This window comes from Dreissena polymorpha, chromosome 15 (genome assembly GCF_020536995.1).
Source record: "Dreissena polymorpha isolate Duluth1 chromosome 15, UMN_Dpol_1.0, whole genome shotgun sequence".
NCBI lineage: Eukaryota > Metazoa > Mollusca > Bivalvia > Myida > Dreissenidae > Dreissena > Dreissena polymorpha.
This window is the reverse complement of record NC_068369.1, coordinates 40,612,403-40,637,179: the sequence shown is the minus strand read 5'-3', so window position 1 is coordinate 40,637,179 and position 24,777 is coordinate 40,612,403. Positions and strand designations below refer to the sequence as shown.

Below are 24,777 nucleotides of genomic sequence, written 5' to 3'. Positions count from 1 at the left end.
GCAAAATAGCTAAAATTGTTCTTTTAAACTACAATCCAAAGAGGTTGAATACATGTCTTGCAATATTTTTACAAATGCGGGGTCAAATTTTAAGAAATAACGCGATACACAACTCGCGTGACCTACTTGACATTGATCATACCCGATCTAAGACTGAAATCTTCACGAAGTAAAGGGCATTTTCCAAGTTCACGGACCTTGATACCATAATTCAATAAAATGTATGGAAAAAACGTTCTTACTGTGCTTGCCGTTGCATTATACATCAAAACTAACTGTCCAGCGCCGTTTGAACCGTTTGTTTACATACATTTCAACTAACGGACATTTTAAACACACGAGCGATTTTATTGGTCCGATGCGAAGGTGTGTCTTTACACCTGAAGATTTCATGCATGAATCGGGTCTGATCGCTTTCAAGTAGGTTACTCGAGTTGTGTATCGTGTTATTGCTTAAAATTTGACCCAGCATTTGTAGAAATATTACAAGATATATACATTTCCAGAAAGGAAATTTATTTTTGCGTTGAATAAGACCAGGTTCATGAAAATCGCTGCCTAATTGATGAAGTAATGGCTGTTAAAAGCGAGGTACCCTGTTTTCGGGTGATTTCGAGTTGAATACCTTTATATGTATATATATATATATATATATATATATATATATATATATATATATATATATATATATATATATATATATGGGTGCTATACATTTGTTGAGTTACTCCCCCTTGATAACAATTTTCCATATAAACTGAGTATGCAGACACCAATGTCAATTTTTTGTTCATAAATAATTTCACCACCATATACATCTGACTTTGGTAAGTATTTAACATGTTTATTTATTGTTTATTTAAATATTAGACATGTTATGTTTATATGTTTGAAATAATAAGATTTTTTCACAAAGATCATTACAAGAAGAAATCATCTGCAAAGTCATACAGTAGACCTTATTAATCACAGAAATTACTCAAAGGCAGTTCAAATAATGCAAAAATAATGTGTGTGATAATTTGAAACCCTGATCCGAATTCTTTATTTAATTTAATATTTAAAAAAACGAGTGCTAATTATTTTATTCATTCCTTGAGTAGTACTCGGATTGGTACTTGTTAACGGACATTTTTCTTTCCTTTTATTCTTATTTGAATTAATTCAAACAATTTAAAACAAATTAATATTTTTTTCTGCAGATGAACTGCTTTGTCTGTCTTAACGTTATATTCTAAATGTTATACCGTTTTGATTTCTGTTTAGTATTAATGCAGATTAGAGAAGACCCAGTTTTGTTAATCAGTGTTTGTTGTACAATACACTATTAGCACGTTTAGAGAATTGGTAGGCCTCTGGTACTATCCAAAGTAGCAGACAAACAATATTTTTGAAAAAAAGTCATATATTTCCTTTTAATTTACTTGATTTATGAATGGTAGAATTTGGAATGGTAAAATACACCAATTTATCAAGATTCCAAGATTCGCATAAATAATGATATTTTATACCGTTCTTATTGTTGATTTGACATTCTATAAAAGTGTTGACTTGTTGCATATGTAAACAAAGTGTGTGCACGTATACTAGTGTCGGGTTAAACACCGTATAAAATAATGTATTTCCGTGACTGATCGAAACAGGTAAAAAGTCACCAAAACGCAGGATTTTAACGTTTCATTTTAAAAAAATTATAGGGGAAGGACCTCCAAACCCCCGATTGCAGGATTGGGACACCCCCTCCCGCAACTACCCCCTTCGCCACGTCGTTTCTCAATAACAATCATTGATGGAAAAATTTGCACACCCCTTTTCAAAACTCTGGCTACGGGCCCTGTATAGAGTCTAATATGATTTATTTCGAGCAACTATACTCAAAAGAGTTCACCACACAAATATAATAGGAACATTTATTAGCGGGGCATTCGGAAACAATTATGCTGTTAAGAAAATACCGGTCGCAAATATAAAAGACTATGCAATTTTAAAATGGCTAAAAGTGGTAACTATTAATATCTCTGTATTTTACAATTATAAGATTGACAAATAACATACACAACTTGTAATATTTCAAAAGCAAATACTGTACGCATGCTGAGATTTTACCTGTTTGTTTGGCCATAGTTTTTAGTATTCTATGACGTCATATATGACATAATTGTGAGTATTCTATATACGCGTATTAGTGCCATGTAAACCATGGAAAATGCAGCATCAAACAGTTTAACTTCGTAAGTTTTGCAATCGACATTAGTAGCCGATAATTTTTTCGACTTGAGTATTCTTCAAACGTTTTTTACGGTGGCATAGAGGTGAAATTAACTCCTCTTTTTTAAATTGCACTCCTCTTTTTTATCTCGTGGCCTCGACTTTGTAACTCGAGGCCACGACTTACTAACTCGTGGCCACGAGATTGAAAAAAGCGGAGTGAAAAACGAAATAAAAGAGGAGTGCAATTATAAAAAGAGCGGGGAAGTAAATAAAGGAAGGATGCATTTAACAAAAGATGAGAGAATTTAGCTATCTCGAGGGAACGACTTACCTAACTCGTGGCCACGGGTTAGTCAGCCAATCAAATTGTTCAATGTGGTGTCCATGGTGATCTTTGTACAAAGGGAAGTACTCATCACAGTAAAAGCCCGCCTTGGCCAGCTATATATTTGCGCACAGAATATCTGCACATGTCACACAAAATTTGATTGGCTAACTAACTCGTTCTCTCGAAATAGCTTAAATGTTCACCTCTTTTGTTAAATGCATCCCTCCTTTATTTACTGCATCGCTTTTTTAATTGCACTCCTCTTTTATTTAGTTTTACACTGCTCTTTTTCTATCTCGTGGCCTCGACTTAGTTACTCGAGGCCACGACATAGCTAACTCGTGGCCACGAGTTTGTAAGTCATGGCGCCTCGAGTTACTTAGTCGAGGCCACGAGATAGAAAAAAGAGGAGTGTAAAACTTTTCTGACTTAAGTATTCTTCAAACGTTTTAGCATTTGATACACTCCGCGTGCAGTCATCGAAGTCGATTTCCGAGACATATTGGCTGTCTGTTGAAGGTGCGTATTTACGTAGAGATAATTTTATAGAACGTTATAAAGGTAAAAACGTTATTTATTTATTTTTTTAAAGAGCTATACTCTTTATAGAAGTTATAATCACATAATACGCAATTGCACTTGTTTTGACATTGTAGAGTGTGGGAGTCCACTGCTTCGTTTGTAAGAAAAGAAGTAAACTAACTTTCCATGTCCACTGACTTGATGTCTATGCATGAATCTTAAGAACGAAATTAATTATAGGAATTTACAGGATTATCCACATTCTCAGTTGATACAGCGGGCGCTAAGTATTATAAATACCATAATACATTATAGTTCCCTAAAAAAAAACGTTTGTCGGAAAAAGAATGGAAAAGATATTGGTTGAGTGTGTTAGATTCTAATCACTGAAAAGAATGTGTTTATGTTGCTTAAGAAAAAATACCTAAGCAAAACGATAAGATAGGTGTTTTAAGCGGAAACATAACATGCTCGTTAGCCAATACAATTTAAGCAATCAAAACATTTTAAGCTTAAGAAACCTTAGATTTTTGAAGATTAATGTCTTGCGTAAATAAAGGTGCGGTCCAACTTGCATTGTATGACAATCACAATGGCTTAATTGATAAGTACGTATACAAAACACACATAAATGTTAGTAGAGCAGTAAAGTTCGCAACCATAAACATATATCGTTGATGGCATACATTTAGTAAATTATATGATTAAAATTCATACAGTGAGGCACGCATATAATATGTATTTTGGTCAACTCACTTCTTACATTTTATTTACACATTAAATATTAATTTACATATTTCAGCATACAAACAATTGACAACAAAAAGGATATGCATGTAACAAGTTTTATGGGTAAAGATTCATCGAATGGAGACATGCATGTTCGTTGATGTAACTAGAAATGCAGCATGGACAAACGCACAACGGTTTCTTAACACAGATTAAATACCGAGTGACATAAGTCCTACTTTTTCATATTTGGTCATCAATTTTTATGTGTATTGTTTATGATGGCATTTACTTATATTTAAAATCTATACATAATATAAATCCAAGCACAACATTATAATAGTCTTCTGAACGATTTCAGACACTGCATGTCATTCGCTCAAAATGTGTAGGGTTTGGTTTATACCATCTTCCACTTCATATTCTCAATGTATAGAAGAATAATTGTAATACTATATGATGTATGCTATATGGTGTATGCTATATCAATAGTTTGCTGTAAATGTCGTTGGTGATATCGTTGTTTCTATGTTGGCATGTCAAATGAAATCGAACAATAATTACAACGTGGCTATTTAATACCGCGGGTCCACCGTATCAAGTGTGACTTTAGATATTATTGATTCATTGATTATGTACATAAATTGTATAATTGTAAGTAGTATTTTAGAAAAAAAGACATATATAATAATTATATTATTTAAGAAAAAAAGAATTTGTGGTAATGTCCTTTCATGAGAACAGTAATATGTGTAGATCAGGCAAATACTGACTTAGAGTTTAAGTTTAAGTTATACAAAGCAACAAACGATGTTTGACGTATCGCTGTCCACAGCTAATGTTGTTAAGTTTTTGCCTTTTTTTCACGATGTTTAATATGCATTTTTGTGTCTGTAGTGTATATGTTCGTTGCAAACAAAATAAATGACTTTTCAACATAATAAAGACGAAATACAATGTACGATTAACAACATCAACTTCACGTTCACTTTATGAAATTGCATGTAATGGTTCAAGTAAAATGCATACAAAGACATAACATTTTATAAACACAAAATAGAAAATATGCATTCGAGGTTGTACTATCAGGGAATACACCGTGACACTGATACAAATTTCATACCATCTGTCTTGAAAAATATTCTGAATATGTACTTATTTCATTAACACGCGATTGATTGTTTAAAAGGTTACCAAAGAGATTGTTCGGTCGTTTAGATATTTTTTTAATATGTTTGTTTAAGCAATCAATTAAAATAAAAGTGGAAAAACATGTTGATATAATTATAATGATGTCAAACATTACCAACTTTAATATTGTATAGTTATTACAGACACTCTCTTTTATTATGACTTTTATATATTGTCATATGTTTTATTACATATTATCAAAATCACAAGCGCATATTACTTAAATGTAAGACAGTGCCCATTCAGCGTACTCACCCAACGACAACGGCATAGTCCCATTTAATGACACGCAACGTAAATATACTATGAAATGTATATATAAATACTATTTTAAGTTATGTACACGGCCAATTAGAAAATCATATCACAAGTTATAATTTTTCAAATAATGCACACACATTTACATACTTGCAGTGAATACAGCAATTAAGACAATTTTACTGTTAGATATTTCGGATCAAATGAAGATGTTGACTATTGCTAGTATTAATCAAATAAATAAATTAACGAATGCAGATCGGAAAGCAGTAAATACTATTTTAAATCTGATATTAGCTGTTAATTGCATATAATAAATTGTGATAACCAAATAAAAAGTATATTATTATAATAGTCTCACATATCAAAACGAAAAATATGTAGCAAAATTATATATTCTTCAATGTATTTAAATATACTTTCCACTATAACCCCTTCCAACTTAAAATACAACAAAACAATAATTATATAATAAGAAGAAAATTTCACGCAAAATATATAGTATACAAGTAAAAAATAAACAACAAACAATAATAAATTACATTTTAAATGATGTACATAGACGTTTACTCGAAGCAAAACAAAAGGTTTGATGTTCAGCTCTCCTCCAATGTTTACAATCGTTGTTCACTCTCGGTTTTACAATGCATGTGAATGATTAAATAGTTACCACAATAGCATTGCAAAATCGAACCTCTTTGATTGTCAATACAAAAATGACACAATAAACAGTGATATAAACGTATATCAAAGATTAAAAAATTGTTCGTTATATACAATTCTATATTTTTTCAATGTGTCAGTCATGTCGACGAAGTCCACTTCACTGTGCAATATTTGTTTCCAGCATCCAATGTGTGATACTGTGATACTCAATTTGTGCAAACCTTCATAATAACGATTGACCGAATATCCGCTTAGAATAGTTTACATTTATCACAAGAAATATCACAGTACACAATACCATTTATCACTTGATGGACTTTACAATCTGAACCGTGCCACAGGTAAGACGAAATATATGGCGAGAACGGCTTCAGCGTAATTAAAACTGTTTTGCTTTAGAATCTCTAGAACATCTCCTGAAAAAAGAAAATGACATATTGTAATATGATAAACGAAACAAAAAAGCATCAAGTATCTATTGATGTATTTATCTGAAAACATGCCCTAAAAGCGACCAAAAATGAGGTAAAACTATACAGATTATTCGTACAAATCCATATTTGTTTTCAGAATAATTGTGTGTTAATTATATTACATAAAACACGAAACAATTGTCCTACCATTGAATTAGGACGGCGGTTGTAGATATGGTTACTCGAGTCGTTCATTTCTGTAGGGGTTGAAAAGCGTACAGTTCTCCTTTTAACTGGCGTAGTTTTTGAGTAAAGCTGCAGACGCATTGCTAGTTGTCTGCCCACCGTTCCTGCAAGTGTTAGCAATGCAACACTTTAATTAAATTGCAAAACAAAAATTGTGAATAATGCAATGAGGGTTGTAGAACATAACTGAAACCGGTTTACAAATCATTAATTGAATGTCTAATCATGCAATATTGCGCTATATGAAAAATTGTCATACAACATGTAATACTTAAGCTGAAACTCTAATTACAAAACTTTAAGTTAAGTAAAAATGATAAATTCTCCCCAATAATGCGCATTGTAAGCGTATCAGTTAAGTTAATAAGTAAGTAAATTGTTTATTACAGTGGCATATGCATTATAAAAAAAACATCATATTAATATATATACAAATATGTTTTGCTCCCGACCCGATGGGCCTATAAGTCACCAAAACGGAATATTTGAAATTATATACAATAGCACCACATATACTTATACATTTGATTAACATATTACGAATATTGATATGAAAACACAATTTGTACAGGAATTTATGTCGATGATATACTCATTCAGAACTATGCAAACATAACAGTTCATCTTTTAAAATATGCTTTTACAATAAATTTAGCCAGATTTCGTGGACATAAAGATATTAGCATATTCAGTTTACTGTTATTGCTATTGTGGTTAGTCGGCTCAGAAAATATATCTGCTAAGTGTATGCGCCGTAAATTATTGTAAGTATCACATTCAAACAGAAAGTGTCCGTTATCTTCTATACTATCACCTATGCACAATCTAAATATCATCTGTTCTAAAGCTTCTCCTACAATTCGTCCAGTTTGAACCCTTAATGGCAGTATAGCCATTCTTAATTTACACAATTTTATCGTTCATTCTTTTTTAGGTTAAGTTCAATGTATTCCTAAGTCTTGATATCTTGAATGTACTCTTAAAAAGTAGGTAAGTCCTTAATTTAGGAACATGCTGGATATCCTGGCCCCATTTATTGGTATAATAAAGACGAATCTGATATTTTTTGTTTGTGAAAGAATTACCACTGTTTTTTATCAAAATTAATCTAGAGACCGATCGTTCTGAGTACCTCTTTCAAAACTTTTGTCCAGTTACTTGTTTTTCCGTGTGACAATTATAGTCAGCAATAAACACTTTTTGGTGATTCTGTGATGTCCATCGTACGAGCTTGTTCAAGTACCGTAGCACGGAAACCAACGTCGGTATACACTTGGAATCCATTCGGTGACTCCGATCAATCCAAGAACTGGCGTGAAACGGTGAACGAGAAAATATCGTATGGCTCTGTGTTGGACGTTGTCAATGGGTTGATACTGTTTATTACCCAGAACTGAAGAGCAGTAATCAATAATCGGTATGACACAAGAGCTGTATAGTTTATCAAGCGTGATGAAACCAAAGTCCTTTAGGTGATGCACTTTATTAATAAGTCCACCAAGTCCGCGTTCAGCTGCTTTACAAAAATGTCATTTTTCTCGTGGAACAGTATACCAAGCTATCTGTATTTATCGACTTATTCAAGAATAGTGTCTCCAATTTGAGGCTAAACTTAGTTCTTTGGGTTCAACATGGACGAAAATGCATGCATTTTAATTTGTTGACGTAAATTAACACTCTCCAACGCGTACACCAATTATGCACTGTGTCAAGCATATTTTGAAGTTTTTCTTCCGAGTCGCTCATCAGCAATTTATCATCTGCATACATCATTATTGACAGTTTACGGTCTTTAACTTTCATACCCATGTCAAGGTCATTTACCTCTTGAACATGGTCGTTAGCAAAAATTGCAAACAAGGTCGCTGACAGGTTGCAGCCTTGTTTTACGCAAGTTGCACAATCAAACCAGTCGGTAAGTTGATTGTTGATGCGTATAGTTGAAACGGTGCTTGAGTTTATATTCTTTATTGAATTGTATAGCTTTCCATTGATTTTATTCAAAAGAAGTTTATAAGTTACATTTTCCGATCTATGTAATCAAAACAACGGCGAAGATCTATATAGGCTGTGAGCACTTGTTTATTGTTCTTTATTATTATGTGCAAAGTAAACACATGGTTCCACGTGACCATTTTTACGAAAGCCGTTTTGCTCAACAGCAAGTATGTCATTTTGTTCAAGGTGTGATGTCAGTCTCATGTTAATAAAAGACGTATACAATTTACCAACACACGAAAGCAAGATTATTCCACGACCATTAAATTGGAATTCGAGGGTCTGTAGTAGGGTGTTTTAAGATAGGGCATACAATAGCTTTCCGCTACACGTTCGGTATAATACTTGTATTAAACATCAATTGAAATAGATGTTGAAGGGCCTGGTGAATGAGTAGGGTTTTCATTACATCATAGGTATTTCATCAAATCCCACCGCCGATCCGGTTTTTGCGTTTTGAAGATTTTCTATTTTCTCAATATTGGAGTTAAATACAGGGGTTTGGTGTGTAAAGGGTACTCTCAAGTCAAGTCAAGTAAATTTTATTTACAAAGTCGGATACACAAACAGGTAACATAAGCTCTAATGAGCTTTTTAAACTCTATATCATTATTGTTAAGCAGTTTATATACATTGCTCGGTAATACACAATTTTACCGAAATCACACGTGTCATCACAGTTTTACGAATTGGGAAAGTCCCTTTTCCACTTTTCAAAGACCAAGTTTTGGTCTCGCAAAGTTGACACATTCTCATTAACAATTTTAACAGGAATCGTCTTTGAATACCATGGTTCCAACTCATTTTTATTATCCGCAAAAGTTAATTCGGGATTGACGTTGTCATATCTTCTATTTCAAATGCAAATGCACGTTTATATGAGCGTATACTTTGTTTTATCAACTTATTGAAGTTTTATATCCATCGTATATATTCGGCTCTCAGCCTCGTTTCCGTGCTACGTTCCTCCTTGCACTTTTAAAATGCATTTTCTTTGTCACGCATCGCATTCCATAGATTTTGAATTGCGTTATCACAGTATGTTTTTTTTGTGTGTTTAAAACGCATTTGTGTTTTGTTTCGTAGAGGCTATAACTGGCAGTTTCCCGCGTATTTTGGCTGTGATAATCGAACACAGATCACAGTAGATAGAGTCCACAATTGTCTGATTTTCTCTAGTGGTTTTCATAGTTGTTATTAAATTTGCAATCGCTCGCAGAGATAAGTCACTGGTCATAAAGTCAGAAGGTATTTTTCTCACGTTAGAACGGTCCTTGCTGGGTGGTCGTCTCTTTCGTAGGGCGGTGATCATTATAGCCCGTAAATGAATCAACCACTGATTGCATACTCAGCACTTAAAATATTTTGCAAGAGTCATATATATCATGTGGAAGACAAATATAATGTACCACAGCCTTTTCTTTTCTGGAGATTGATGTGACCATTTAAACAACAACATTTAACTTCATTCAAAAAGTCAACAAATTCGTGACCATGTTGGTTAAAAGACTTATCAATAATAGGTGCGTGTGGGTATCATATCACATTCATACAAAATATCTGATAAGTTTTCGATTCTTGCATTAAAATCAGCGGCAATGACCATAGCATCACAATTACTGAGACTAAATATTTGTATGAGTAAATGAGCATAGAAAGATTGAGCATCCCAACCTCTGTTTGAGTTTTCTGGAGGCAAATATAAACACGTTAGTACAACAACAGCAGAACATGTATTTTGTGACAGAATTTTACACATAGAATACTATCAAACGACATATTAACAATATTGATATCATATAAGTAGCGCGGTTTTATTTTTACAAGTTATTCAACTCCACCGTAAGCCTTTAGGGCATTAATATTGATATCAGTCCAATCATAACCAAACCATATATAGTCGCTGTTTTTTTTATCACATTTTGATAACTTAAGTGGGTTTCACCGATAGATGTTACCGGTTATATCAGCGTCTATCGCTCGTACGACATTTTCCCTTAATGTACCATTACTCTGAGCCCATCCGCATACGTTAAGATGTGCTAATGTTATGGACCCCGAGGGGCGGGAGGGATCCTAGTGTTGCTCCTGTGGCTGGCGCCGGGGTTTTGTCTCCGTGCTGTCGCCGTTTCTGATCCTGGCGATCTGTATTTTTCCGTGGGCAAAGGCGACAGTTGGCGTCTACTCGGAAGTTGCTCCCTTGTGGAAGTTGACTTAGAAGAATGCGTGCTTTTAGTTCGATTAACCGTTCAGAATGAGACTTGCTGCTTTTGATGTAGACATTCTGGTACCTTCTGAGCATTTTTTAAAGTTAATATTTGTTGCGGAACGCTAGGAACTTTTTATTAATATTCCGGAAGCAGATCTTTATCAGTGATGGGCGGTCATGAAATTACGACCGGAAGCAGATCTTTATCAGTGATGGGCGGTCATGAGATTACGACCGTAAACGTGTTGCACCCGTGATTTTTACTCTAATTAAGACGTCGTTACCTAGGGCTTTTATGATGCCATTTGACTTTGCAAGAAGATCCTCTCCGTCCTGTCGCACGATTCCGCTCACAGTCACACAGACATCGTCGAGGCCCGACCGCCGGTGCCAAGATGGGGTGTCGGTCCTTTCGGTGTCAACATCACTTGCCGGCTGCCTCCCAGAGCCAGTTTATAAGGCCTTCATGCGTGACTATAGGTACTGGATTGTTGTGAATACTTGATCCATTCTTTTGCCATATCTACTAATACTCGTAGCAAGGTCATCACGGAGAGAATTTATTTTCCCGTTAATCGAAGCAGTTTGATCAAGCTTTAGTTTATTTAAGGTAGCGCACCTGTAATGATTTCCCGAAGATCGAAGAGCCTTTTTACATGTTTACTTATGGATATCTAATTTAAGCACGTACTCATGTGTATTTGTCGTGGCCGAGTGGTTAGTCAAGATATCATTTGGGATCTTCCCGCGCAGGTTCGAATCTTGCCGACAACGCATACTTTTTGCGACGCGTTTTATTTCTTTTCTAACGTAATTTGATTTAATATAGCTTATGAGCTATGTTTATTGTTAAATATGTTGCAATTTTTATGCACATTCTTCAATTTTTTTTAAATTAAAACAACGTCATGGCTAAATTTGGTGATTTACTGCTGAAAATACGAATCATGCATGCTGCATTTTTATTTTTATTTCAAAAGGTAAATGGTAAATCTGTTAATTTCTTGGTATTTTTTCTGTGCGACAATATATACATATATACATATATACAATATATAATTTTTGTTACACATTTTCCTCCCATTGCTTCCAAACGTTTACTTATCTATTTATCTTTTATTGTATTTTCACAATCAAAACTACATGCTGATGCATCAGCATATATCTAACAGATATCTAACGCGATGCAACATATCTCACCATTAACCGGTTATATGCTTCTTTGTCATGTGTTACATGAGGCATATTGCCTCTTTTCCTGAATAAACATCTACATTATGTTATATTTTCCTCAGTACATGTATTATTCTGTACTACGTATTATATAACAAATGCTTTATTATTGGATTGTAAAACCTTTCACTTGTTCATATGCCTTTGTATTTTCATAGAGAATATATTGTACTTCATAACATTGTGTAACAATATGCATGTTTTTTTATTATGACCTTGACTTTGATATGTGTAGAACATCTTTTGTATACTTTTGTGTACTCATGGGCATTTCTGCCCCGATGTATTTGGAAATAAATCCTAAATCCATATCCACCCTATAATGACACTTAATATACTATATTCATGAAGTGTTGCGCGAAAGATTCTTTACAAAAGGTTAAAGCATTTATAACAAGGCAATTACTCCCTGAAAATCATTGTTGCTTAACGACGTGACATCTGCGTAAGAAGATTCCTGTTCATAGTCTGCGAATATAGTTTCACTCATAAATAGTGTCATACACAAAATGCAATATTATTAAGTGGGAAATATTTCATTAAAAGTAATTTTAGCGAAACGACTTGACATAATGCATATGTCAATCTTATAAGGATACTTCAAGTAAAGATTCATCAAAGTCAAATCATAAGTTCATAAGATTTTTCGCAAATGGCAATTATTCACTGAAAAATCATTGGCGCAGAATGACCTTATGAATGGCGCATCTCAATTTTCCAGGGATGCTAGATTAGCATTTGTTTTATCAAATTGTCATCATTAGACTTTGAGATTAATCGCGAAAAAAAAAATAATTACGACTTAAGATCGGAATGACGGAAAGAATGACGGACAGACACCGAGTATGACCGAAACAAAGCTCGATACTTATTTATATGACATCCCCACAAAGTCTATCAAAATTACAATACGGAAAGGCCAACACAGCGGCGACTTTCGGTTAGCGTGCAAACTAGTGTATAGAAAATATTCTTTTAATAGCAGAAATACATGATATTAAATGCTATTGCTTGCCAATACATTGTAGCACGTGTAAATTTGTTGTTGTTGTTTTTGTTGTTGGTTAAGTATTTTCTTAAATTATTTCTACCGCTTATCTATACTGACAATGATTTAGCAATTTTTGAAGTGTATTCTTCAGATGTACCCCTTTGTTGATCATAAATTGATTATACCAATATATTCACTGAACTAGTGAACACGACCTCATTACCTTGTTTAGATATTTCTCTGCAAAGTTCATCCACCGGCTTATCCTCTGGCTCTGGTGGCTCTGGGTTTATTAATTCACGCTCCTGATCCGGATACCTTTTATTAAATGGATTCATATAAATCAATAAATAATAATGACTGGTACTTAAACATGCGTATGACTGAAAAATATATTAATATAGTGTATATAAAAAATACATCATGTAAACAGTGTAAAAAGTAAATATCTTATGTTTTTGTGAATTTTGTTATTTGTATGTGCAATACAAATGTTACCTAATTTGATACAATTTCTCCCAATCCGATAGCAACGCGATATCGGATCTTCCTTGTCCCGTATTAAAACGCCTTCTACTTTTTATAACCGGTGGAAGAGGTCGGTCTCTATATTGGTCATGCTGTCTATGAAGCATCTTTTGAGCCTCTCGTCTCGTTACATCTAGGGATGTCATGGTCACCGTCGTCCTCAGATGGTGTGTACTCGGCATCCTCGCAAGCATTCTAGCGCTTTGAGCCAATAACGAGTGATCAGCACTCTGAGTTTGACCTAAAAGACGTGTCGATGCTCCAATTCCTTTGTTGTTCACTGTAACTCTGAGTCTAAAATATGCACAAGCATGGCTGTTACTGTTGATCGGTTTAAAATGTATGATGCTTTTTTCTGGCGCATTTCGGTTATTTACAGCGTGCTCTCATCAATGGACATTAAATAACAAATTTATTTTTTAAAACAAAACATGTGTAATATTGCATGCCATAATGTATAATCGTAAAATTTTCTTGATAACACGCTCAGTTAAAATAAAATAATTGTACCTACCGATTACCAGTTTTCTGGAGTAGTACCAACTGTTGTTTCGCATTTTCCTGATCTTCTCGTTCTTGTTCTTTTTCTAATTCTTCGTCTTCTGGATAGTCTGGTAAAGGTTCCTCTAACAATATTTCACATGCTTTTCGAGCTTCTTTTGCAGATAATCCCTTTGATGTATTAGGGTCCCCTTGCACTTTGTCCTTTCTGAAAGTCATATTTTTGTTGTGTGTTGATGGGTTTTGTTAAATATAATTAAAAAAAACAGGTGGGGTTGCCCTTAATTCATAAGAACATTAATATATCGATTAATCGATTAATAAGCAAAACTTACGTGAAACTTTTTTTCTAATATAACATTAACGACTTGAAAAAAAATCACCGATAAACGTTTTACATACAGAATGTATGTTGAAAAATGGGAATGATTGTACTATTTCCATAGTCTTTAAAAATGTGTTAAAATCGTTAAAAGTACAAATGATCGCGTGAAATCGATAAAGATCGACGTTATCTTGCTTAATTTTAACAATTGTGGTTTTTGTTTGCCATGTTTACGATCCTCCACAACTGTAGATGGCAGTGTTTGTTTTTTAAATTTATATATGTAATAACCGATGATATGGAGTCGTGTGAATTTCGAACATGTGGTAATGTTAATGTTATAGTAGGTCGTTTCGAATGAAAACGCAATCTGCACGGTGTTGTGGAGCACTTGTTCCCAGAAGATTATTCTCAGGATAGTTTCATATGAAGATTAAATTTTAAAAGATAAAAATGTTAATTATAATGTTAATTTATTATAACTTTTTGTAAAATTGCATGTTAAATTATTTTGAAATGCTGGTTACGCGTCGATAGTTATATTAGTAAATACATGTTAGTTGGCTCACAAGGTTGTTACATGATAACTCTTGTGCATGGGATAAGTAAAATGTGTCAAAATTTTTAAAATATAAGATTCTATTAATTTACTAGATCACTGTGAAGTTAGTTCAAGTGTTATTTTTAATATCACACGTGATATAAAATATCCAACACGATTAAATAATGAAATTAACTTACCATACATTTTAAAATATTATAATAAAAAGAAAATGAATATTTGTTTTGCATTTAACGGTGAACTTATAAAAAGCAGATTTAAAACTCTTTGTGTTCATATTTCCAAATATCAAAATATTAATGATTTGGACTTAATAAAGCAATATTTGTGATGTTATTGAAAATATTAGCTCACCAATATTAAAAAAAGAGTCTTGTTAATAATTCATGATTTGGTTTAAATTTATTTAAATAAGTATTGAGTACAATTTGTACATCATGCACAGTCATTGACTGTATGCATTTTGTATGTTAAATAAATCAAACATGTTGATTTCTCAATTTATTTTGACCACGTTTTATAATTCAAAGTTTTCTATGGTACAGACGCATATATCTTTCAATTTCAATCATCCGTTTTTGGGTTAGAAAATTAGAATTGGGCTTGCGTGCAAACACTTGCTGCAGAGGGAAGCATTGCTATAGTTTGAAAAAGTTTTCTTTTTTGGCGTTTTCAAACATAGTTTTATTTCAACAGGTAAAACATTACTGAAATAATATTTAAGTATACCATTGGAATATATATATTGCTCCACATTTTGGAACGATGCTTAATTTATAGTATGCGTGATTGAATAAAATGTTGTTTTTTCGAAAATATGATACTTTTGTTTTCAGTAAGAAATGTCCCCAATGGATGAATGTGCTTCGTTTTTAGTAATTTTTTTGTATTTAATTATTGTCTGCTTTAACCTTTTCCAATGAACATTTAGACTAGTAAATTATAATAAGTTCTGTGCATTTGGCGTTTCAGACACAATCAAGAAACATACTCTTGCAGACATGTTAAATGAAAACGAATTTAAGTATGTAAAACTTGTGTAATACCAATGGATTAATAAGTTTTGTAACGGATACGAGATGTAAGAAGGTTCCCCAGCGGTGCATTATCATTCCAGCAAACTGAATCAGCAGGATCAGTAGGTAGAAAAAGACGAACAGCAGTCCAAGTGCATCTACTTCTAAATTCTTTATTGGCCCACTGCTGCTACTTTCGGGTTTCAGATGTCAGCTCATTCTCAATATTGTCTTCTGAAGTACTTGAGCTCTTGAAATAAAAAAGTACACGACGCGTGTTAACATATACTTGGAGTATACGAATTTATCAAAACTTCAATTCAGGAGGTAATTCCACAAACCATACCAAGCCATTATAGATACGATCCTTATGCCTTCCAATATATTGATCTGCAGTGTACAGAAAATGATTATATGTTATGTCACGGTCTGAACTATATATCACCCCGAATCCCTGTATTCGAGGACGAATACATATTCAAGTGGGGGTGTATGTCACGGTCTGAACTTGGTCAATTAAGGGGAAAAGTTGTGCGGCGGCCCGGTTTGCTCAGTCGGGAGAGCACTCGCCCTGTAAGCGAGGTTTTCCGGGTTCGAGTCCCGGACTAGCCGCACAATGTTCTCACCCTGTTACAGTTATATTAATACCATTGTTTGTTTGATATCACATACTGTTAAGTTGATCTTTATCTCAGTTGGCTTAGTGTACTGGAACATGAAGTTGATTGCGATCCAAAGAAGATTAACAATGGCCATGCCAACGCATATGTTCGTCCTTAGTTCTAAAAGCGCCTTCTGGTCGTTCTTCTTCTTTTCAGCCGAAAAGTCCAACGGGTAAAGGTATCTGAAATACAATAAGAATAAATCAAAACATGTTTGGTTAAATTTTACGAAGCACTCTCAATATGACAGAATGTCTTAATTGCATGTAGTCTACAAGAATTAATGTTTGTCGGATCATTAAAATCGTTTATTAATTATATTGCCCGTTTACTTGCTATTAATATAACCGTATATTTCACTATTTAAATGAAGAAGGCAAAACAACGAAGTCGCTAACAATCTTCGTCGTACGCGGTCAGTTTGAATACAACTGGTTATTGAAATTGTAAAACTAAAATATTATCTTATCACGTTCTTTTAGGATTGAAAAGATATAAGTCAATTTAAATGGGTGAAAAGTATTTATACTTTTCGATAAACGCAGTCCAGAAATTCAATTCTTCCTTCACCAATGGCAACTTTTTACCATGCTGAAGTTCTGGAATTTCGGCCCATTTCGGATTTACCAAGTCATTTCTCTTTGGTTTAACTGAGCCATCCTCTGATATAATTTCTGGCTCCTTCTTTGATATTGAAACTGACAGTCGTTGCGTCGGCTTTAGGGGATCTTTTAAAATGCCTTTTGTCGGAGACGGTTCAGCTACGTCTTGTGCCCGCATTGTGACCTTTTGCAAAGCATTATCTATCTGATCATTTGTAAGCGGAACATTATTTTTCGCGTCTATCTGTATTTTAATCATTGTTTTCATAGATTCATTCAGATCTTTAAGAAGCGCGACAGTTTCGCTGGTGGACACTGGTTCCTCCTTCTTGGTCTCTGTTATCTTACTTATCAGGTCTTTCAGTTCCTTTGTCGGAAAGGCGGGCATAAATCTCCCGAAAAAGCCTTGTTCTTTTTTCTTTCGTTTTTTTTCTTCAAGTGCTTTCTTTTCAGCTTCCATTTCCTCTTTGCTTTTCTTTTTTGGCACCTCTCTGGTTCCCCAAGATACTACATGCAAATTAGCCATTGAATAAAAAATAAGGAGTAAAAACCCGGTTGGAATCAAAATAAAATATAAAGCTCCGTAAATTACATTAGTCCATTCTTTTGGGTGTAGAAGAGCTGCGAAGGAAAACGCAATCACCAGCATGACAATAAATATCACGCTGGGGTGAAACGGTGATTCTTTTGCTGCGGTCACAATTGTTGCAACAAGAACAATCATCATCACAAAGGCATACAGGCCTGTTAATATTTCGGCAAATTGTATTTGAAGTTTTGGTTTTACGTAGAAGCAGGCAACAAAGTAGAATAAAGCCGGTGCCATGGCGATAATGTACGATTCTATCAAGTTAGTGTTGAAAACTACAAGGTTTGCCCCAGCGATCATCATCAGAACAGTAGATGGGCCTATGACTGTTGACAGCAACAGTGAAGCCTGGTAGAAAATGTACAGCATGCTGATGTTTGAGTTTACGTAAACAGTGTTCTGGTAATCGGCCAAGAGGTCTATAATGTTGAATACTGTTGAAGGCATCCATCGTCGGCGCTGATTGAAAAACTCTGCAAAACCCTCTGGAGCGTAAGTGAAGGCGTCTGAGCCAGCTGCATAGTCTACTCTGTATCCTTGTTGCAGTAGAAGTGTACAAAGCCACCGATCTTCACCTTTTATTTACGGATAGGGACAATAAATTAGGTGTAAAATATATACATATGTTCTTGCAATTGAAATACAAATAACTAAAAATAACCATAAACAAATGCAAGACAGTCATATTTTGCCTCATTTATATGATTCATTACTTACCTTGGTCGTACATTAAGTGATGGCTTGCCTCTGTGGGCAAGATTGTGTACTTCTTCATTATGTTGTCGTCCATGAGAGCAGAACCTCTGAACAGTGAGAAACAACCAGGGCTGCACAAAACGCACCCTAGAACGTGCTCGGTTGCCTTTTGTAGCCAGTGGGCGATGGCGTATTCAAACTTTTGAAACCACACTACTGGGCCTTAAGAATTAAAAATCATATAATTTTATTATACCTTGTCCACCAATAATTGTATTGATACAGACGATTCATGTTCAAAACGGACAAAAACCTTACGCTTTATTGTTAAAAGAGTATCGTAATGAAGTATGTTTTATCTGTCAACATCACATTAAACATATATATGTTACCGGCACATACCTGTTCCTATCGGGTGAATTCGTCCACAAGCAGCACCGACTTTTTCACTCTTCTTCATCCGATCTACCAGAAGTTTTACTGCTCCCGGTGAGAAGTCGACGTCGCCGTCTAAAGCCAACACAAAAGTGTTGCTTGCCTGCAATATTTAATGTGTTATGGGTTAAATGAACATACTCGAATTTAACGCATTACGTATAACGTTCATAACGTAAAATACATGTTAAAACAATGACAATAATACCTTTCTCAGAGTTTGTTCATCAAATGCGTGGAAAATATGGCTCCGCCCATATTGACCGCCATGCACAGTCTCGCCATCTTCCCATCCTAAAAGTTCGTTTATTCGGCCATGTTTTAATGCTTCGGTTACGGTTTCCTGACAACACCGTACTATTCTGTATCCCAGCAAGTAATACATATACATCACCTGCAAATTAATACAAAATACAATATATATGGCGTTTCATCAGCACGAAGCAGTGAAAAGCTCTCTACAGTAATTGTTAAAAGATAACGGCGAATATAGCAGATGCAACTCTATCATAAGAAGAAAGGTCAATCATCAAAAGCTGTTTTCGAATGATGTAAAACTAGTTATTGTCAAGAGCTAATACACCTTTAAAAAAGGAAATATTTGTTTTCATGGAAAATATGTCCCACTCAGTTGGAACACAAGAAGACTTGCTATCGAAATTATACACGCTTCTTTCAATATAATTTTTGCTTGATCGTTGTCAGTAAGACGGAAACGTTATTGTGTACAATTAAACGAACATGTGAGTTTTTATAAAAAGTTTGGAAATACGGTGTGTTTTGTATTATTTATGCAATAGTATAAGTATAAGTAAGAGGTGGTTATTGTACACATTGCAGTGAACAACTTTATAACCAACGGACCAGAAACATCGATGAACATCGTTTGTGTTTCATTGATTTATAAAAAAAATGTACATAAATATATACTAGTTTACGTATAAGTATCACGTATGTTTATGTTTAAAATTACGAAAGGCAATGCATTATGAGACCAGAAGCTGTCGCTAACAGTGTATCGCCAGCGACGAATGCATTGTAGTCAAAAGGGTTCAGGAAAAATTGCGATTGCATTAGTTGCTCACAGAAATTTTATTATGTTATTTTGAACAAAAGACCAGAACTCCAAAGAATAAAGCAATCGTACAACCATAACACTGCAGTACTCTAAGATAATTATTTTATAAAAGTGACGAATGTCGCACGCATAACCTCGGATGAGCTGCGCGCAAAAGCTTTAGTATATAAATTTTACGATGGACAACAATTACTTGAAAATAACACAATCATGAAACCTTGTCAATATGCGCTGGAGCTCTTGAATACAATTACTCATGAAAAGATTTTTCAAAATCGCACACAAAATGTAGGATTTGCGTACTGGGTATTTTACCTGTAACATAAAACCAAGGTCAATTTACCCCTTATAAAACAAAGTGAAACCATGACATCTTATAAAACAAAGTGAAACCATGACATTATCCGCTCCAGCACTTTAAGATAATTATTCTGGAAAAAAAATCTGACTAAAAATAAAGGAGAGGTAGCAAACAAAAGATTGTAATGTTTTTTTATGGAATGGTAAAATGCTGACAGCAGTTTACCACAAGATTAAACTTGTATAACAAATTAGATAAAAATATGGTGGTTTTATTTTGCCTACAGTCAAAATTATTTTGGTAACTTTTATTCAATGCGTTTCGGTGATTTAAAGACATTAGTTATTTAAAAACAATAATTGACAATGCCAATAAGTGCCATACATAGTGAAAAGTATCACTGGTTTTAATTGTTTTACTGTGAAAAGATTTGTTTACGCCATGAAGTCTTGATTGAAAGGAATTTCTCCAGTCCAAGTCGTTAAAATATAATTAAACGGTAGAAAAATCATTTAATGAAATGCGTTGGTGTACGGTACATTTTAAATGTATTTTCACTTTCAATCAAAGAAAATATATATTAATAATATATTTCGAAACGACTTATCTTAACAGCGCTCATTTATACCTGAGACCAACGTTTCTTGTGTCTTATTTTAGTCTTGTCTTTCAGATGTATGAACAAGAAGTTCTCTCCTGGCATCGGGTAAACTATCTGCCCACCGTACGGTGTTGGTACAATGAACGGCTGCATCAGTTTCATAGGTTTGGCATAAACCGAGCTGTAATAAATGAAAATAAGGTAAATTAATACTTGAAAGATTTGTTTAGCATAAATAGATGTAAAACACATGTACACGCGTAATTTATAAACAAGTTGCTATAGAGTTAGTAGCAATTGAATGTGTAAATCGAAATACGACTATATGTGTTTTAACTTTTGTATTGTATGTGAATATGTGTGTGATATACTATGATTTATGTTTTATGAAGAATTGATATTCTGTTTCATCATTGCTAATGTATTCAGCATTTGAACAAAAATATTGTTCAATAATATGTAGATGTTTACTTACTTGACAGACTCTTGCAACACCGAGAGCAATTCTCGTACAAAGGGATTCGGCACCAGGTCTTCATCGTCGTCCAAATCCATACAGTCGTCAAAGAATATATGCGCTGTAAGTATTACACAATTTTTAAGTTACTTTGAAGTAATTATATCGACAAAAGCAGATTGTTTTGTAGCAACAATATTAATTTTAGATTTATTTATGCAAAACTATGAATTCGTACGGTCTCTAAGAGCTGCGTCCGATTATTGTTCATAATACTAGTATATAAGATTAAATATATCTAAATCTACATACCCTCAAACTCATAGAAATCTTTGTCTTCCTTTCCTGTCAATATTTCTGCATTCCTCCGAATGTTCTGATCTCGGTCCATTCTATGTAAACAAAAGAAAAGCGCTTGATATAGACCTACAGATCGCCTATCGGCGAATGTGTACATTTGCCCAGGTAATTGTGTCATTGTGTCTCATCCATAGTTGACAACTTTGCGCTGAATAAGTCTGAATTGTGCTGAAATTACATTCGAATACCACTTATGCTGTTGTGCATACTAAATATTTACCTGAATATTGATTTCAGCAGTTGAATCATTTCGATCTTTGTCTCGTGCCACATGGTTGCGCATGCGTAAATCATCGGAATATCACGGAACTTCCGATTTCTGTAATCATCAGCGTATATGTCCGTCTCCTCTTCTTCACTGCCGTGTTTGCTGTCTTTATCTTCCTCTTCATCCCCTTCGATATTTACTTTAAAATTGTGTTCCGACAAGCTGCAATCACAAAACGTTTATAAGGCCTCTCTAACAATATATATGATTTAATTTTCCTCATTTTATAATGACCTCTACATATTATACAACTATATATACTCTGTAAGCGATCCTACATAGTCTCCGCAAACACGTGTGTCGCCTTAAATAATATCGAGCGTGATGATAATTAGTACACGATAATGCTTTTAGATTCTTCTAATCGCTGCTGTTGTTGTCTTATCCGATGACATGAACACTGAATCAAGAATAAAAAGCACATATAAACGCAATATTATGCTTTTGAACTGAAACTTATTTTTTGCCATTTTTAAATCCAAAGTATATTGGAGTAATTATTTTCCAGACACGTAATCAGGAAATAATTTTAGTATAAGCACCAATTATGTTGTCAGTAAGACCACATGTATTCACATAGAACGTAGAAACCCCGTTCATTAATCATATTTACCAGTAGTAATCGAAACAGAATAAATTATTTAATTCTCTATATATTCAACAAAGTTTAGGCAATCATCCTTATATTTGCATTTGATTATATTATGTACATTTCCGATAATATTATATACTAAAGGAATATAACATTCTCAAGTGTTCATTTTAAACCCTGTTATTTCTTTGAGACATGGGTCCCTACAAATACAGTGCACTGAAACAGTTTTTAAAAGTACAAGTTTTATCCTCTTTTATATACACGAAAATGAGTGTGTTATGACCAGTCTATTATGGCTATCGTTTTAAACTCAAATGAATTGCTCGGATGTTCTTTAGAAACATTTTTCTATTGTTGAGATCAATATGATCGTAAAACAAAAAAGAAGACATTTACAGGGTAGTGTTTTTTTGTAAATTAACTTTTTTGCACGTTTTGTTTAAGTTATGCATACCTCAAAACAAACTTTTGTTGATTTTCTGCTACAACAGACCGTCGTCTACATACCTGTAGAATTCTTTATCTGGGTCGATTTCCTTCTTGACTCTACGGTTGTGACGGCGGCGGTTCAGTATCAAATGTTGTTCAAACAAAATGCTGCAGTAAAACGGGTTCATAAACAACCTGAAACGAATTGTGTGAACATACAGTTTTTGGGAGCAAAATCATATATATAAAAGACACTTAATAGATTAACATTTTCATAAGTAAAATATACATAAAGAATAAGATATACGATAACGATAAATCTAAATAGATACTATGTAACATTCACTGCATAGACGGATCATGTGCTACGAAATACTTTATGCATCACATAATTATCTTTTTATGTATGCCTATTATTAGTAATAAAGCTATTGATTATATACAAACCTCTCTGTTCTAGCCAGTCTTTCTATATTTGGAGAGAAAATATGTCTACACAACCAGTACAACGAGGCCAATACCACGACTCCGGCTATGTACACGCCCACCCATTCTTTGACCTCATCATGTTGTTCACACACATTCTGTAGTTCGTTGGTGAATGGAATTAAAAGATTAAATGAAGGTCTGCAATCCACCGAAGCAATTACGACTGCCACAGGTGTTGAAATAATCAGGGGAAAGCTAAAAGAAAACTTCTGAATCTTCAATTTGCAGGTTGTGTACGCTATGTAGTAACCCACGAAAGTTGTCAGTGTCAATGTTAAAATAGCAGCGTTGTCTTTAAGTGGCATATCTCCGAGTTTTCTTAATGCATCGGCCACTGAAACGTCATCTATTTCATGATGTTCAGAGTTCATAGAATCAGAGAAGGGTTTATACTGTTTAGTAAGCCAGGTCAACAAGCAAGTGATGCCGATTTTCCATAAACTTGTAAAGAAACTGATAACGGGTCTTGATTCCTGTAAGTGGAATTTCAGTTTCAGAAATGTGGTTTTAATAATGCTGTTATCATTGGTTCGCCCACAAAACCGGTCATCACTGAAATTTTCCCACCACGAAAATGACACAAAAATCATGGCGATAATGAAGATCACTATTGTCTGCGCCTTGCTGTCAATTGTGCTTACAGCGACAAAGTTATCAAACAGGATCACAAGTGGAATAAATGCCACTTGCACGATGGTCGCTAAAACACTTAGTGAAAAACATCCTATGCGTCCGAGACAACTGTTCCTGCTTGTTCTGGGTTCTGATGCAGTGACCGGATACAATATGGACGGTAGCACTGCTACTCCATTCAGCAGCCAAATCCCGCGAACGATGTCCATATCCGGTAAGATGATAAACACTAATGCACAAAGACCAAGTGAATGAATGGTTTCCATCGCAATACACTGAAATATGATGTGAAATATCAGAATAAACTAACAGGTCATAATAAACTTTATATGACGTCGTATAAATATCGTTGTGATATTTGTGATAAATACTTTTCACATGAAAATAAATATGATGTATCTACTCTTTAAGAATACATTTTATACGCGATTGAATAATAAATATGTATTTGAAACAGGGAAAATATTCTTCACAAGAAAACAAACATTTCAAAGGCCTTACAAACAAAATTGCTGGAAATCCTGGAAATGGGAAGGACCCAAACATCCATTTAAATAGACTGGTCAGGAACGTCAAGCAGTACGGAATCATGATGGCAATCGCAAGGAGTAAGTGCTTTCCAGCCGCAACTGTTTTTCTTTCCTGTGAAACAAAG

At 34.1% G+C, this 24,777-nt stretch overlaps 1 protein-coding gene across 7 annotated transcripts in view; it reads right to left on the bottom strand.

Moving 5' to 3' along the window:
- Positions 1 to 3,813: 3,813 nt before the first annotated feature.
- Positions 3,814 to 24,777, bottom strand: part of LOC127859936 (uncharacterized) — a 155,372-nt gene continuing 134,408 nt past the window's right edge. For all 7 annotated transcript variants that reach the window (XM_052397571.1, XM_052397568.1, XM_052397570.1 and 4 more), the window contains 18 exons: positions 24,624 to 24,764; positions 23,448 to 24,397; positions 23,079 to 23,195; positions 21,929 to 22,138; positions 21,661 to 21,740; positions 21,367 to 21,469; positions 20,919 to 21,072; positions 19,120 to 19,305; positions 18,879 to 19,014; positions 18,498 to 18,698; positions 17,119 to 18,355; positions 16,600 to 16,771; positions 15,958 to 16,177; positions 14,038 to 14,232; positions 13,494 to 13,817; positions 13,219 to 13,313; positions 6,526 to 6,668; positions 3,814 to 6,321 (listed from right to left, as the gene is read on the bottom strand). In XM_052397571.1, coding sequence (XP_052253531.1) covers positions 16,118 to 16,177; positions 16,600 to 16,771; positions 17,119 to 18,355; positions 18,498 to 18,698; positions 18,879 to 19,014; positions 19,120 to 19,305; positions 20,919 to 21,072; positions 21,367 to 21,469; positions 21,661 to 21,740; positions 21,929 to 22,138; positions 23,079 to 23,195; positions 23,448 to 24,397; positions 24,624 to 24,764 — 3,747 coding nt within the window. In that variant the 3' untranslated portion in view covers positions 3,814 to 6,321; positions 6,526 to 6,668; positions 13,219 to 13,313; ... (1 more) ...; positions 14,038 to 14,232; positions 15,958 to 16,117. The remainder of the gene's footprint in view (positions 6,322 to 6,525; positions 6,669 to 13,218; positions 13,314 to 13,493; positions 13,818 to 14,037; positions 14,233 to 15,957; positions 16,178 to 16,599; positions 16,772 to 17,118; positions 18,356 to 18,497; positions 18,699 to 18,878; positions 19,015 to 19,119; positions 19,306 to 20,918; positions 21,073 to 21,366; positions 21,470 to 21,660; positions 21,741 to 21,928; positions 22,139 to 23,078; positions 23,196 to 23,447; positions 24,398 to 24,623; positions 24,765 to 24,777) is intronic.